The sequence below is a fragment of the Cervus canadensis genome, chromosome 22 (assembly GCF_019320065.1).
Source record: "Cervus canadensis isolate Bull #8, Minnesota chromosome 22, ASM1932006v1, whole genome shotgun sequence".
Taxonomy (NCBI): Eukaryota; Metazoa; Chordata; class Mammalia; order Artiodactyla; family Cervidae; genus Cervus; species Cervus canadensis.
The window spans coordinates 1,933,199-1,949,152 of NC_057407.1; the positions used below are offsets into that span (position 1 = coordinate 1,933,199).

The 15,954-nt window shown below is 61.6% G+C and overlaps 1 protein-coding gene across 2 annotated transcripts in view; it reads right to left on the minus strand.

Annotated features, from left to right (window-relative positions):
• Positions 1 to 15,954, minus strand: part of IQSEC1 (IQ motif and Sec7 domain ArfGEF 1) — a 141,576-nt gene that overhangs the window by 96,594 nt on the left and 29,028 nt on the right. The window contains exon 1 of one of the 2 annotated variants that reach the window (XM_043443443.1): positions 1,310 to 1,693. The exons of the other annotated variant lie outside the window; for it this stretch is intronic. Coding sequence (XP_043299378.1) covers positions 1,310 to 1,377 — 68 coding nt within the window. The 5' untranslated portion in view covers positions 1,378 to 1,693. Of the gene's footprint in view, positions 1 to 1,309; positions 1,694 to 15,954 lie in introns of those variants that run through there. 2 annotated transcript variants of the gene reach the window in all.

Consider the following 15,954-nt stretch of genomic DNA (forward strand, 5'->3'; position numbering starts at 1 on the left):
CTCGCTCGGTTCCCACAGCCAGCGGGAAGTCTCAGCCCTCACTGTCTGCCCTCGTCCTGGCCCTGCAATGCCTCTCACCCTCCCGTCTACTCAGGGTGAGGCCCAGGGCTCCCACACGCTCTCCCCTAGCAGCAGAGACAACCATGGTCCTTGACATGCCGGCTTCTCATGCTCAGAGAGAACTGGGAGGCTGGCTTTCCCTTTTTCCCTTGGCTGCTGGGAAGCTCAGTCATTTTTATCTCCACAAAAGGACCCCAGGACCCTGCACATTTCTCTCCTGCTCTACTTTCTGTTTTCCCTGCAAGATCATGATATCCTAAACGTTTTATTGTTTATTTTATTGTAGGGATTTCATATAAGTGGTCACAAGTATTTGGGGAAGGAAAGAAGGCAGGAAGGGAGGGAGGAAGCAAGGGAGGGTTTATATAGTTTACACGTCAGGTAATGAGGGTGGGAAGAAAGAGGGGGGATCTTCCCATCCCTTATTCTTCCTAAAACCTCCCCTTGAAGTAAAAAATATGCCCTAAGGTGTTGTCCAAATAGGCGGGGTCTCGAAGCCCCATCCAACCCCTATAGCCTCGAGCCCAGCCTTGTCTGAGGTCACAGCTCTGAGCCCTTTCAGCAGCTGCGGAGGCTGGAACCAGGCCCCGGGGGCGGGGGTGGGGCTGGGACAGGCCGGGGTGGGGGCGGTGCCCCTGCCCCGGCAAGCACCTCCGTCTCCACCCCCATCACACCTGGTTCCGGGCACCCCCCAGCTGGCGGAGGGGGAAGTCAGCTTACCCCGAGCTGGCTGGGAGCCAGTCCCCGCCGATCTTCCCTCCCTCAGCCCTCCCACTAAGCCTCTAGGATCTGCAGGTGGGAAACTCTGGCCGGAGAGGCGAGGCCGTGTCACCCGCCACGCCAGTGAAACGGGCAGCCTGGGGCCCGAGTCCAGGCTCAGCGCGGGGGCCCGCGCATGGCCCACGGTGAGTGCCGAGCGCATCTCACCCGGGCAGACAGTCGAGGCGGCTGCGGACGGGGCCCGGGTCCCTCCACTGTGCCCAGTGTGCCGCGGCAAGTGCCCACCGGCGAGGCCGCCAGCCACACCAAGTCTGCCTGGTGCCCCCCAGGGCACCCAGGCACCACCCTGCTCCGTCCCCATCAGAGCCCTGGGGGAGGGTGCCGGGGGGCCTGTCCTGCCTCCGGCCCTCGGGCTGGGCTGCCCTGGACCTCCCGGAGCCAACCGAACCAGGCCAGCTGGTGCCCGCTCACCCCCGTCCGGCGACCACAGCTGGGCTCAGCTGCATCCACTCGCCCGTCCCCCTGGTACCTGAGGGTCCTCACGGAGATGCAGTATTTCCACATGAGGCTCCACACGGCGCCGCCGCCGCCCTTCATGCCTGGCTAGCGGGGAGCGTGTGGCCGGGGGCCCACGGCACTGCCCTCCGGCCCCGGGCGGCTCCGGTCGGGGGGCTGGCTCTCAGGTCACTTCCTCCTCCATGGTGGGAAGGAGACAGAGAAGGCCTGGAGCGTGGGGAGGGGGAGGCCCCCGCGGACCCCCGCAGGTCCCAGCCTGTCCCCGGGGCTGCGGCTCTAGCCCCTCCCGGCCGAGTGGGGCTCGTACACCCGACCCCGCGGCTCTGCCGGCACAACCTCGCTCTCCTCGCCTCCTGCCAGGAGCCGGCGGTGGCCCTGGGCCAGGGGAGCGGTGAGTCACTGGGCGGGCCGGGTGAGGGGCGTCCACCCAGGGCCCAGGGCTGGCCCTCCGTCCAGAGGCCGGCCTGGGACGGGGAGGGAGGCGGGCGGGAGGCGAGGGCGGTCCGCATCCTCCGTCAGCTCCCCAGAGGCCTCAACCCAACACCCGCCCGCCGCGGCCCTGCCCACCGCGGCCAGGACGAGGGGGCTGTCTGCCCCAGCTCTGGAGGAAGCCTGGGTGGACGGGAAACAAAGACACAGCCGGCCGCTTCCCAGGCGCGCGGCTGCCCACCCCCCGAGGGTCTCCGTCTGGCGGGGGAGACAGGGTTGCCAGCCCCGGCCAGCCCACCCCTCGCTGTGAGATGACCCGGGGATGCCTGGCCCCTCTTTGGCCCCAGCCCAGCCTCATGGAGCCCTGAGCACGGGTCCAGGGCTCACTTACTCAGTTCTCCCGTCTGCCTGATGGAGTGGATTTTATCACCAGCTCCACTTGACACATGAAGACCTGGAGGGGGCCGGGGTGGGACTCGGCCCAACTGAAGCTGCCAGGCACACCCTCCCCGGGGCCCCCGTGGGCCGGAGGAGGGACGCAGGGTGGGCTCCCCTTAGCCGGTGTGGGGTCTGGGCCTGAGGCGGGTCCCGGCCATTTCTGGAGGGGACCCCCGCTGGATGGAGCGCCCCGCCCTCGCCCCCTGCCAGCTGCTCCCAGGCCCAGCCCACGGTGGCCAGCGGGGGCTTCCCAGGCGAAGCCCCCGGGGACAATGACTCATGGCTTCTTCCCACCCACGGCCCCCAGGGAGCCCCCGAGAGCAGGTGGGCCCGGAGCCCACACGCAGCTGCTGTCCAGTGGCCCCCATCTCATCCTCCAGGGACCCGAGGCTCAGGGAGGGCCTCACCTGCCCACAGAAGGTCAGGGAGGCTGGGGCCAGGCCTGCCCGGGTCTCCGGCTCAAAGCCTTGTTCTGGGCCTGGCCCCCTGCCCGCCCCAGCCCCGGCCTGTGCAGGATGGGGAATTTTGCGGCAGATTCCAGCCCGATTCCCACAGTGGGGAAGGCAGCTGCACGCTCGTCTGGCCCCTACACTGGGAAAGAATTTTCTCTCCAAAAGGAAGCTGGGCTTCAACAGAAGCCATGGCCTCCTGCGGGCCTCAGAACCCAAATTCTCTCTCCTTGTTATCAGACACCACCACAGCGGGCCCCGATCCACCACAGGAGTCTTCCACAGCACTCCAAGGAAGTGGCGGCCCATTGTCTGCTCGGATGCCCTTGAATGCCCCCAGCGACAGGAAGCTCACTACCTCTAAAAGCTGGGCACTCCACCGACCTAAGGAAACGCTCCCTCGGGGCGAGCCGCCCTGCTGCTCTCCACAGGGGCTGCACTTTCTGAGCCACACCGAGCAAGCTCGGCCTTCCGGGGCTGGTCTGGCCTGTCCTACCGCTGGGAGTTTGTCAACACCTGCTGGGGGCGCGGCAGAGCCTGTTCATACGTCTCGACCCGCCCCTGTGCTCAGGTCCACCCACTAACCATCCACAGACCCATCCATCCATCCGCACGTCCACACTCTGTGCCAACCATCCCTCCACCCATCACGGATCCCTCAGTCACCACCCCACCCCCAGCCTGGGCCGTCCCGCATCCCCGCAGGGTCACGAGCTGTGACAGGTGGCGGCAACACGCTCCCCTCGTCCGGAACCCGCCTCCCGCCCTCCCGGTCAGCCCATCGCCTCCGTCTTGGTCCCCGGGACTCCATCCTTCAAGTGTCGCATCCTTGGCTACTGGGAGCCTTGTCTAGTCCTGCCCCACACCGCTCGGGTGGCCCACGGGGTCTGGGTCCCCATGTCCCCCAGGTCCCAACGCCCCAGCTCTGGTGCAGACCCCCGGACCCCCAGCTGGAGGGGCATCTGTCTGGCGCTCCTCACACACTTGCCCTGTGCTGGGCACCAGTCGTGGCCGGCGCCCAGTTTGCTGTAGCGGGGCTCTCAGACGGAGCGCCACACTCAGGACCAGAGCCCAGGACCCCTGGGGGGGCCCCTCTCCAGCTCCCCTCCTTCTGGAGGAAACCCTGTCCCGAGGCGGGGCTTCCCTCCCTCGGCCTTACCGATGGGGAAACTGAGGCCAGGCGACGGGCACGGCTTTCTCAGCACCCAGGGTGTCACGTTTTCCTCGGACACCTGCTCCTGGGTGAGGATGGGCTGGGGTGGCTGTCTGAGGGTTTGGGGAGCCCCTGGGGTGACCCCACCCAGGGGGCCAAGCCAGGAGCCATCTCCCACGCGCCTCTTCACGGTGGCCCCTGACGACCTGCCTTTTGAAGCCCCGCAGCCCCAGTCCGCAGCCAGCACTCGCCCGACCCTGGCCTGGGGCTGGAGGGGGTAGAGGCTGTCACACAGCAGAGTGCCCGGGGTGGGGCGCCTGGGGGGGTGCGGGGTCCGCCCGACTGCTCCCACACTGCCCCGTCCTGTTCTCTCTCACGCCGCCCCATCCCCAAGCGGTGGGTGTCACTGCCCCCATTTTATGGATGAGGAAACTGAGGCTCCAAGGGCCCTGAGGTCTCCTGAATGTTTTCGGCGGCTTGTCCTCGAGTAGAGGGACCAGAGGCCTGGTCCATCCCTGACTCCTTGGTTCCCACACGCGTTGTCTCTGAGTCTGCTTGCTCCTCTGCAAAATGGGACAGGCCTCCCTCCCCTCCGGGCTGTGATAAAGGATGAGCTGTGTGACCCTGGGCGCGGGACTCAACCTTCCAGGGCTGTCTCCTCTAGGACGGGGAGCGCGTGTCTTATTGAGAGCCCCTGGCGGGCTGGGCAGTGTGGGTGCGCAGTGAACTCTGTCCCCCTCCCCACCCCTCATGGACCGGGGCCGCCAGGAGGTGAGGGGAGGGCATGGAAGCCTTCACACCCTCCGCCGGTCCCTCTCACCAGAGGCCTGGCCAAAGCCCGGCATTGCGGAGAGCTGGCCGCCTGGCCACCCTCAGCCCATGACTCAGCTGGCCCCCTGGGGGTGAGGTCACTGCCGCCCCGGCGGAGGGAAGGACGCGTCTGTTCCCTGGGAGATGCCGACGCCATGGGGAACTGGGCCTGCGGGGGTGTGTGCCTGCTTGCGGGAGGCAGCATCTGGGTGGGGAGGGTAGTGTGCGAGGACCAGGTCAGGAACAGGCCGGGCGGGGGCGGGGGCTTACTTCTGGGGCCCGAGGGAGGGTCTAGGGACCCCAGGCCAGCCTCGGGCCCAGTGGGCATTGACCCCTCTATGGGCCTGGTGAGGAGCATCTGTGGTCCTCAGGCTCCGAACACCCCAGCTCCCACCTCTGCCTCGAGCCGGCCTGTCTCACTCAGCAAATGGGTGCCCCACCCGCTCCCTGGTGGTGAGCTGGGGTGACTGGCCCCAGCCCCAGCTGGGCCCCGGGACAGCCTCTCCAGTGCCTGCTTGGCCCTTGGCCAGCCTTCCCCAGCTAACCCGGCATTCTTCCTGACACCCAGCTCCCGCCCCGCGGCTGACCTCGGCCGGGCGGGCACGGCCTTCTCCACCCGCCACCTGCATGGAGCTTCCTTGTGCCTGCGAGTGGCTCCCACTCCAGGCACACCCCCAGGCCCACCCACCCTGGGCCAGGAACTCTGCACCCTTGGGCTGCAGGCGGAGCCTCCACTCTGCTCGGGGCCAGGGGCTGCATCCCCAAGAGCCCCGTTTCCCAGTGGGTGAGGCCAGGGGGAGACCCCGGCAGGGGTTCACTGCCCCGTCTCTGCAGGCACGGGGCCTGGCGGGCACCCCTGCCCACGGCTCTCTCTTTCTGGGTTCTTGTAACGGCTCCCCCCCACCTCAGGCCCAGGCAAGCGCCCCCCACCCCCAACCACTGCCAGCACAGGGGCCAGGCTGCCCCCTGCAAGCTCCCTGAACCGGCCCCCCGCTGCTCACGGCCCAGCACGCTGCACCGATCCCAGCGAGCTGCACCAATCCCAGCGAGCTGCTCCAATCCCAGCACGCTGCACCAATCCCAGCGAATCCCCCGTTTCTGCCAGGACTTGATACGCCGCCCTTCCAGGCGCAACTCACAGGCCACCGCCTCCAGGAAGCCAATTATTTGCGTGCTTGCTCCTTCATCCAAGTGACACGTTTTGGTCACCAGACACCACGTGGGGACTTGGGGAGCCTCGTGGCGTGGCGGACTCTCTGGTGGGAGTGCTGACCAGCTCCAAGGAAGCAAATAAATTCAGATGCCTTCCAGCAGTGACGGGGGCTCGCGGAAGAGGGATGACTGGCCCTGGTCCCCCCTTCCCACTGCCATCCCCCCGTCCCCTGAGCCGGCTGCTGCCTCTCTCTCCCTGTGGTCTCAAGTCTGCGGTCTCTGCTTTCAGAGCCCGCGGGGGCAGGGAGGATGTCCATGCAACTCCGCGCTCCACACACCATCCGAATCGGCCCCACGTCGACCACCCAACTTGCAACCGTCCTCACCCCGCCCGTTTCCTACAGACGCACGAGGGTTCTGACACCTGGGCTGGACGACACCCAAGCCCCGCGCCGCCGGCCTGACCCACGGCTGGGCGCGCGCAGGCTGAAAGCGAGGTGAGCATAGCCCCGTTTTCTGTCTCTGCAGCCTCTCCCAGCGTGGCCTGGAGCAGCGCCCCGCGTGTGGCGGGCTGAAAATCAAGGCACCTCCAGTCCTGTGACCGTCCTGCACCACCCCCAGCAGCGGGTGCCTTGCAGGGAGGGGGCCCTGGATGCGCCTATTTCCCAGATGGGAAAATGGAGGTCCAAGGCTGGTCCACGGGCCGGGTCACGTGGGGACCTGAGTTCCGCCTTCTCCTCCCGGGCCCGGGGGGTCGCTCGGGGGCAAGTGTGTTGGGGAGCAGCCAGAGAAGACCTTCACAAGGACCATGGTGGTGGGGGGCATGGAGGCCAGCGTGCAAGCCCCCTGTGTGTGCAGGGCCTCGCCCTGCCTCCCGCACACACAGCAGGCTGCAGGGGACGAGCGCAGAGGCAGGAGCCACGGCGGGGCCTCAGGGGGCAGTGCAGGGCGCGGGGACGTGTGATGGATTCTACAGCCATTCACCCGCAGAGCCGCAGGGACGGCTGCTGGTCAGATGTGGGGAGGCACAGACCTGACGTCCAGGGGGCTGAACCGCGGGCGGATGGACGTCCCGTCCACGGAGAGTGGACGTGGGGCAGCGAGGGGGGAGTGGGCAGGGGCGATCGGGGGGGACAGGGTGGGGAGGCCCACACTCCCTCCAAAGGGAAAACCGTTGCTCTGTAGGAACGAGGGCTCTGGATTTTCACTAGTCGGAAATCCAGATTTTTTTCATAAAGACTCTTGGATTCTAGATGTTGGCAGTAAGTTCGAATCTAAAAGGCCATGTGGGCCATTTCTGGACACATCAAATAAAGCAGAGCCGTGGCTGTCTGGCCCCCGGGCCTCTTGCACCCTTTGCTGCTTTCCCCGCGTCAAATTCACTGAGCTGCCCCCTCCTCCAGGGAGCCGCCGTGGCTGGTCCAGCTCCAGAGACGCGTGTGCCTCCTCGCAGCACCGACACCGCCAGACTGGCAGTGACCTGTGTGTGTGTGTGTGTGCGCACGCACGTGTGTGCAGAGGCCTGGTGAGGACCGCTTCACCCCAGGCCAGGCCCTCAGCTCCTCACCTGCTCCCCGACACCCAGGCCGGCCTGGGCGGCGCCTCAACCTTCTCCGCCACCTGCCCCCAGTCACAGACAGTTCCCGAGGCCCTTACGGCGTCTCACTGAATACGAGCTAATGTTGGCCTTTAAGGTCAACTGGTTTAAAACGCTGGACCCTGTATCGGAAGGACTGATGCTGAAGATGAAGTTCCAATGCTTTGGCCACCTGATGCGAAGAACTGACTCACTGGAAAAGACCTTGATGCTGGGAAAGATGGAAGGCGGGAGGAGAAGGGGACGACAGAGGATGACCTGGTTGGATGGCGTCACCAACTCGATGGACGTGAATTTGAGTAAACCCCGGGAGCTGGTGATGGGCAGGGAGGCCTGGCGTGCTGCAGCCCATGGGGTCGCGACTGAACAGCAACATTCTGAAGAAGCTTCCGGGTCTAACTCCCAGTTAGCACAGGAGACGGAGGAGCGGGTGAAGGGACACGCGTGGCAATGACCACGTGACTCTGAGTGGGGGCGGGCGAGCGGCAAGCAGGCTGCCGTCTCTAACAAGCAACCTGCAGGCTGACCGAGGCTGGGCGCCTCCGGAGGGAGAGAGTCAAGCGGCTCTCGTGGTGCGCGGATCTCGACGGGCTCCCGATCTGAGCCAAGTGACGATAAAGAGACACTGCTGGAGATCACTGGGGAAGCTGAACACGGCAAGCAGCGTGAGGCGGGCGGAAGGGCGCTGGCGGGATGGCAAGGCGGAGCGTTTGGGGCAGGCCTGTGGTTCACGGGGGGTGGCGGGGGGCAGGCTTTGAACCTGCCTCCAACTAGGTTTAAGTCTGCAAGCATGAAAAGTCTGCGACAAGGCACAAAATACCAAGTGACGAAGCTGGCTTTCGCCCCAAGTACGAGTCTTCCGAAAGGAAACTTTAGATCACTCCCCTACATGGAAAACTAGTATCACTTGCCGTTAAGTAGAGGGTTGCCATGAAAACAAGACAGTGTGATCTGGTTTCAGGGAGATCCTGTGTCCTACCAAGGGGGCCTGCTCACCCGCCGGCCCTGTTCCGAGGAGCCTGGGAGAGAGCCAAATGCCCGCACGCTGGTCCCGGGCCCTCCTGCAGGCAGACACTGGGCCGCAGTGGGTGTGAGAGCCACGCTTCCCCACCTTCCCCTTTCTCTCCACCACGGAGGGAGCGGCAGCAGGCGTGGGGGCGGCACAGTGGGGCTCGGCCGGGACACGGCCGCGGGGGCAGCGAGGGCCACCCTGCGTCACGCGATCCGCAGTCACAGCGCCAGGCAGAGATGAGGAAGCCGAGGCCAGGTGGGGCAGCCACTGCCCAAGGTCACGCGGAGAGTCTTGATCGGGGGAACCGGGAGTGACAGGACTCCAGGGTTTCTGACCTGCAGCCCATGACCGTCAAATCTTCCCTTGTTGACAGGTGTTTATTGAGCACCGACTGTATGCGAGGCAATGGGGACGTGGGGCAGGGGTGAACAAGACAAAGTCCCGCAGAGCTGGCACATGGAGGCGGGGTCCAGAGGGCACATGCTAAGCAAGCGAAGGAGGTCATTTCCAACGCCCGTGAGGACGCTGAGGAAACCAACGGGAGGCCACCAGGGAGACGGGGCTGTGCTGGGTCAGGAGACGGAGGACTTCCCTGGGGAGGCGTCCCTCAGGCTGAGATCTGAAGCGCCAGGAGGCAGGGGCACAGGAGAGGCGAGGCCCTCAGCAAACCCGGACGCTGTTGTTTTTCTTTCCCCCCAGCTTCGTATTCTGAGTTCATTTCAGACTTGAAGTTGCAAGACAAGGACAAAGAATTCTGCACACCCTTCGCGCAGATTCCCCACGTTAACAGTGTATCCTGTTTATTATCATATTCCTTCTCGCCAGACCTGTGTGCATGCACACACACACACACACACACACGCTTACAATCAGCGCTGTCTGAGAGGAAGCTGCCCCCCTCGAGTCCTTGCCACATCGCGTCTTCCCTGAAAACAAGGGTGCTCTCTGACAAAACCAAAGTACAGCCTCCAATGTCAGTTCAATAGCACTATCTAATCCTCAGATCTTTCTCAAAGCCGCCAGCGGGCCTAGCAACAGCCTCCGTGGAGAAACAGTCCCTGATCTTAGTCAGTCAGTCAGTTCAGTCGCTCAGTCGTGTCCGACTCTTTGCGACCCCATGAATCGCAGCACGCCAGGCTTCCCCGTCCATCACCAACTCCCGGAGTTTACTCAAACTCATGCCCATCGAGTCAGTGATGCCATCCAGCCATCTCATCCTCTGCTGTCCCCTTCTCCTCCTGCCCCCAATCCCTCCCAGCATCAGGGTCTTTTCCAATGAGTCAACTCTTCGCTTGAGGCGGCCAAAGTAATTGGAGTTTCAGCTTCAGCATCAGTCCTTCCAATGAACACCCAGATCTTAAGCTCCTCTCAAACCCACGGAGGCCACTGTGTCTGCCAGACAACCTTCGAGGGGAGACCAGTCCGGCCCTTTGCGGGCAGACCATGCAGCCCTTGGACCGGCCCCCTCAGGGCCTGCCTGTTGGAGCTTGAGTGAAGCCAATAGGAAATGAGCACTGTATATACACCTACCAAAACAGCCTCCCTATTTTTGACCCAAGGGGAAAAGTTAATAAACCTTTAACTGGAAAAGATGATTGTAAGACAGCTCGCGTTGCCTGATCTCTTGCACGTTGCCATCAGCCCCCATAACCCACCCTGCAGGGCACAGAGGGCATAGTCCCTTGGAAAAGACTGCATAGCAAGGCGGGGTCGTGAAACGAACGCCAGCCCGTCTTGACGTGCAACTCTGACATTTTGTTTACCTGTTTGCTGAGTTTCTTTGCTGCCCATTTACATTTCACACCCGAGCCAAACGCCTCACTCGCCTCGCCCGGGGTCCCAGCCCTGCCCACCACATGCCACACGCAAGGGTTCTGCTACTGGGCATGTGCTCTGTGCCCATCCAAACACGATAAACCTGAGGCTGGGTCCTTGTACCCGCGTCACGGATGAAGAAGGGGAGGTCCTAGAGAAGTCGGCTAGGGCTGCAATCACAGATTCCCCAGGCCGGGAGCTCACGCAACAGAACTCGTCTCACGGTCTCGGAGGCCAGGGGTCTGCGGCCAAGATGCCGGCAAGGCTGGTTTCTCCCGAGGCCTCTGTCCTCAGCCTGCTCACCACGCCCCGCACGGTGCATTAGTCAGGATTCTGGAGAGAAGAAGCACCGTCAGGGTGTGTGTGTGCACGTACGCAATGTGTATACTTGTTATCCACACACACATACGTACACACATGATACGTTTATCTATTGCAGAGAGAACGGGCCCGCACTGCTGTGGAGGCTGACCAGTCAGATCTGCAGCTGGTGAGCTGGAGACCTGGAACTTCAGAACTGCCAGGAAAGCTGATGGAATACTTTCCATCCCGATGCTGGGAGAACTGACATCCAGGAAGAGCCCACGCTTCCATCTGAGTCCCGGACGCAGGAAAACACGGTGTCCCACTCGAGGGCCACCAGCAGGCGTGGTTCACGCTCACGCAGCTCTTCTGTCCTGTTCGGGCCTTCAGCTGATTGGACGAGGCCCCCCACATCGGGGAGGGCAGTCTGTTCTGCTCTAGGGATTTCAGTGTTACTCTGACCCAGAAACACCCTCACAGACACACCCAGAATAATGCTGAGCCAAATATCTGGGCACCCCACGGCCGGGAAAGCTGACGCATGAAATTAACTATCAGACCCGGGCGTCTGTGTGTGTCCTGATCTCCGCCTCCCACAGGGACAGCCGTCCCATTGGAGTAGGGCCACCCGAGTGACCTCATGTCACCTGAATTGCCTCTTTAGAGGCCGCATCTAAAAACGCAGGCACACTTGGAGACACGGGGTTAGGGCTTCACTACTGACCTTGCCCGCAGCAGGCCCTGACAGGGCAAGGGTCTCAGCTCAGAAGCATGCGGGCCCAGTTCTCCCCTCCTCTGAGGTGCCTGGGGCCCTGGAGGCAGGCAGGCAGGCTGACGCATCCATCAATGGCCACCAAGGCCCGGCTGAGGTGCAGACCGTGGCTCAGTATGGATTGATCTCACGTGCTAAGTCCGGCAGCTACGCTGGAGGCAGGCGGTGTCCGCCGGGAGCGCCCAGCGGGTCTTGTCCTGGCAGCAGCACTCCCCCGAGTAAAACCTGCGTGACTAACACCCATGTCCCCCAGCCTCCGGCCGCCAGCGGGGGAGAAGTGGTCATTCAAAGGCCAGGAGCCCTGGAGCCCACCGACACCTGCAGCATCTGCCTTGTTTTGAGTTTCTTTCTTTATTTTGGTTGCGCTGGGTGTTCACTGCTGCACGCGGGCGTTCTTGAGTAGTGGCGAGGGGGGCCACTGTCCGGTGGCAGGGCGTGGCTTCTCATTGCCGTGGCCTCTCTCGTTGTGGGGCCGGCTCCAGGGTTTGTGGGCCTCAGCAGCTGCGGCGCGCGGGCTTAGGTGCTCTGCGGCACGGGGGTCTTCCTGGACCAGGGACTGAACCTGGGTCCCCTGCATCGGCAGGTGGATTCTTAACCACTGGAGCACCAGGGAAGGCCTGCAGTGAGGGTCTGCTTAAACGCCCCCCGGATGCGCCCAGCAAGGACACACTGGCGTCCCACCGACGACACTCATTCTTCTCTCTAACCTTGGACTGGGTTCAGCTCTGGCTGCTGGATTCTTGAATCTGTACCGATTATTCAGCCAAAGACAAGCTTCTCAAGGCCTCCGGCAAGGGGGACAACGTGAGCCTCTGGCGAGTTTCTCGCTCCCGCCTCTCACTGGCCGGGCAGAAGCACCGAGGTGGGGCTTGTGGGGGTGGAGGGGTGTGTGAGGTGTGCACGCTTGCACGGCCTGGCACACACACTGCTCCTGCTGCCCGCCCGCCCCGGGGACTGCCTCCCCCGAGAGGGTGCGCTGCACCTCTCTGGCCTCGGGGGGCCTCTGCGGCTCACCAGCAAAGCCTCCACGGGGTCAACGCTCACGCTCTGCCATCCTCACTTCTGCTCCGTGCCTGTTCTGCAGAGAGCCTCGCCTCCCCTGCGGGGGAGGGAAAACCCTCTTCAGCCCTCAAGGCCCGTGTCTGCTCGTTCGGGTTTTCCCAGAAGAAATAACCGCTTCCTCTCCTGAGTCATGTCCACGCTTTCTCTGAACTTACTTCATGAGTAAAAAAATAAATACATAAAAAGAAAACCCACTATTTGCTGAGAGCCACCTGTGTCCCGGGCACATTAGGTCCTCTTCCTAAGTCCGTCTCAGCTCATACCTGGAGGTCAGAGAGCAGAAGTGACTGGGAATCACTGTGTCGTGAGACGCTAACAGTTGTGGACAGCAAGCCAAGGGACGTCTGAGGCCTGATCACAGAAGCCAGCACCTTCTCCTTGGCTCTGTCTGCCCCCACTCCCTATTCCCTTGGGCACTTGCTCCGGGGTGCCCAAGAACTGATGCTTTCAAAGTGTGTGGTGCTGGAGGAGACTCTTGAGAGTCCCTTGGACTGCAAGGAGATCCAATCAGTCCGTCCTAAAGGAAATCAGTCCTGAATATTCACTGGAAGGACTGATGCTGAAGCTGAAGCTCCAATACTTTGGTCACCTGATGCGAAGAGTCAAGTCACTGGAAAAGACCCTGATGCTGGCAAAGACTGAAGGCAGGAGGAGAAGGGGACGACAGAGGATGAGATGGTTGGATGGCATCATTGACTCGATGGACGTGAGTTTGAGCAAACTCAGGGAGCTAGTGAAGGACAGGGAGGCCTGGCATGCTGCAGTCCATGGGGTCGCAGAGTCAGACACAGCTGAGCAACTGAACAACTCCCCTTTTCTCCGGACACTTGGTCTGGGAACCCAGCCACCAAGTTGTGGGGAAGCCCAGGCCACATGGGGAGGCCCCGTCTAAGTGTCCAGCTCTCAGCCTGCAGCAGCCGCGAGGTAAGCGGGTGGGTGGGTGAGGCCTGTGAGGATCCAGCCCCCTGTCTTCAAGGAGCCCTGTCTGATGTCAAGCAGGAGACCAGACGGGAAAACGCACACTGTCCCTGAGGGAAGCCGCGGCGAGTGTGGGGTGGTCTGTGACAGCCACGGCAGGCGGAGCAGCCGCACGGGGTCAAGGGCTGCATGGGGTGACCGTGGGTGTGGCCGCTGCTGCGCGGAGCCGGTCACGTGGACTGCAGTGACCACACCTCATCTCCGTGACCTTAAGACGGTCACTTGCCCTCATGGGGCCGTCGTTTCCTGGACTGAAACATGAGGACAAAACAGGTTCTGTTTCGCGAGATTGCCGTGAAGATTCCTGGAGACACCACGCAGGCGGCATCCAGCCCCTAAACAAACAGCCGAGGAAATAACACAGTGACGATGATCCAAGGACTGGCCGGATCGGACCCCAGCCTGCCTGACGGCAGAGCCTGCTCTGTGCCCTCCAGTCGCAAAGTCTCGGGCGCTGAACCTGCAGACGCCTGGGCTCAGGGGTGCGTGCAGGCGGCCTCTGACCAAGCCTGAGTCTCTGTGTCTGGTTTCCCAGGCTGGGAGCTCAGCGCTACCAGACTGCCACAGTCACAGGCTGCGGCCATGGTTGGGGACCTCTCTCCAAAGTTAGCGTCTTCACGCTGTGATTCCCATACACCTGGCCTCTGCTAAGTCCAGCAGAAGGGGATGGTGAAACCTGCTCATTAGGCAGCAACTTGAATTAGCCCTACATCTGAAAGCCAGGGGTGGCATCCACCATGCTCTCAGAGGGGAGGCTCAAAGTCAGGTTGTGGGAAAAGAAAACACACAGTTGTAATCGCCCTCGAAAATCCCTAACCTCGGAGGACCTGGAACTACAGACACCGAGGGAACAGCCGTGCGTGTCTGGCTTCTGCTCCGGGATGCCTGATGCTGTGCAGCGCTGGGGTGGAGGCCCACACCGCTCACAGTCTCCTCTCTCTCTATTTATTAAAAACATCACCCGGTGGCTTCCCCGGTGGTCCAGTGGGTAGGAATTGGCCTGTCAATGGAGAGGATATGAGTTCGAGCCCTGATCCAGGAAGACCACACATGCCATGGGGCAACTACACCTCCTCGGCCATAACTACAGAAGCTGGAGTGTCCCAGAGCCTATGCACGCAACTGCAGAGCAGTCCCTGCTCACCGCAAATAGAGAAAGCCGGAGGGCAGCAAGGAAGACCCAGTGCAGCCAAAAACAAATAAATACAAATTTAAAAATAAAAATAAAACACTGATTATGATTTTGAAAAAAAAAATAAAAATAAAATCATCACCCGGCTTTTGACACCACGTGTAGATCAGGATGCAGAGGCTCGGGCCTTCACCACCGGCTGTTGAGGATACGCACCGTGACACCGCCTTCGGAAAGCGACTCTGCAAAGCCCGGCAGAGCTGAAGAGACTCACGCACCGCCCTGGGACGAGCCCCACACACTCCACACACGTGTGCAAGGAGAGCATGCAGGAACACGCGCTGCAGCCCTGCCCGGAGCATCAACAGCGAGAAACCACCAAGCCCACATCAACCGCAGAGCAGTGGACTGCGTGCTCCACACCAGCGAAAACGAACATGAGGACTACACTTGGCCGCACGGATGACTCTCACCAATGAGGAGGGGAGTGAAAAGAGCAAGTTGCATCTTGAACACTGATCTTCACAACCACATTCACAGCGGCATCACTCACAGCAGCCGTGAGGTGGAAGCAACGTGAGTCCCTCAACAGATGAAGAGACAGACAGAACGTGGTGTATGCACAGGGTGGAATATTACACAGCCTTGAAAAGGAAGCAAATTCTGACACAAGCTATGGTAGGGAGGAACCTTGCGGACATCGTGCCAAGTGAAACAAGCCAGTCACGAAAGGACAGATCCTGAATGACTCCACTTCGGTGAGGCCCTGCTGCTGAGGAGCGCCCAGCCGTGTCCAACTCTTTGCAACCAGTGGCCTGTAGCCCGCCAGGCTCCTCTGTCCATGGAGTTCTTCCAGGCAAGGATACTGGACTGGGTTGCCATTTCCTACTACAAGGGATCTTCCCGACCCAGGGGTTGAACCTGCGTCTCCTGCACTGGCAGCCGGGTTCTTTACCACTGAGCCACCTGGAAAGCCCCTATGAGGTCCTGAAAGCAGTCAGATCCACAGGGACAGACAGTAGGATCGGGGCGGGCGGGGGTTGGAGGGGAGTTAGTGTTTCCTGGGGACCGAGATTCAGTTTGGGAAAAAGTCCTGGCGATGACGTGGTGATGGTTATAAGTAACAGTGTGACTGTGCTTAATGCCACTGAACGGGACACCTCAAAATGTCTAAGACAGTCAATTTTACGTTATGTGTATTTCACCACAATTAAAAAGTTAGAAAAAGTAGCTTGCAAGTTATGACACCATGCATGTAAAGTTGCAGAACTTGTAGAACAATGCTTTGTGTTAGCAAAAGTATAAAAATGTGCACGCGCCTGGCGTGCTGCAATCCATGGGGTTGCAGAGTCAGACACGACTGAGCAAGTGAAATTAACTGAACTGAAATAAACACATCAAATGGGTGAGGGAGGGGCTCCTGCTGAGGCTTAGCTCTGGGGTGTCGAGGTGGTATTTGAGGGGAGTCCACAGGGCCTCCCACCACATCCGAACAGGTTATTTCTAAAGCCAGGTGGTGGGTATACCACTCTACCTGTCTAGTTTCTCTGCCCATC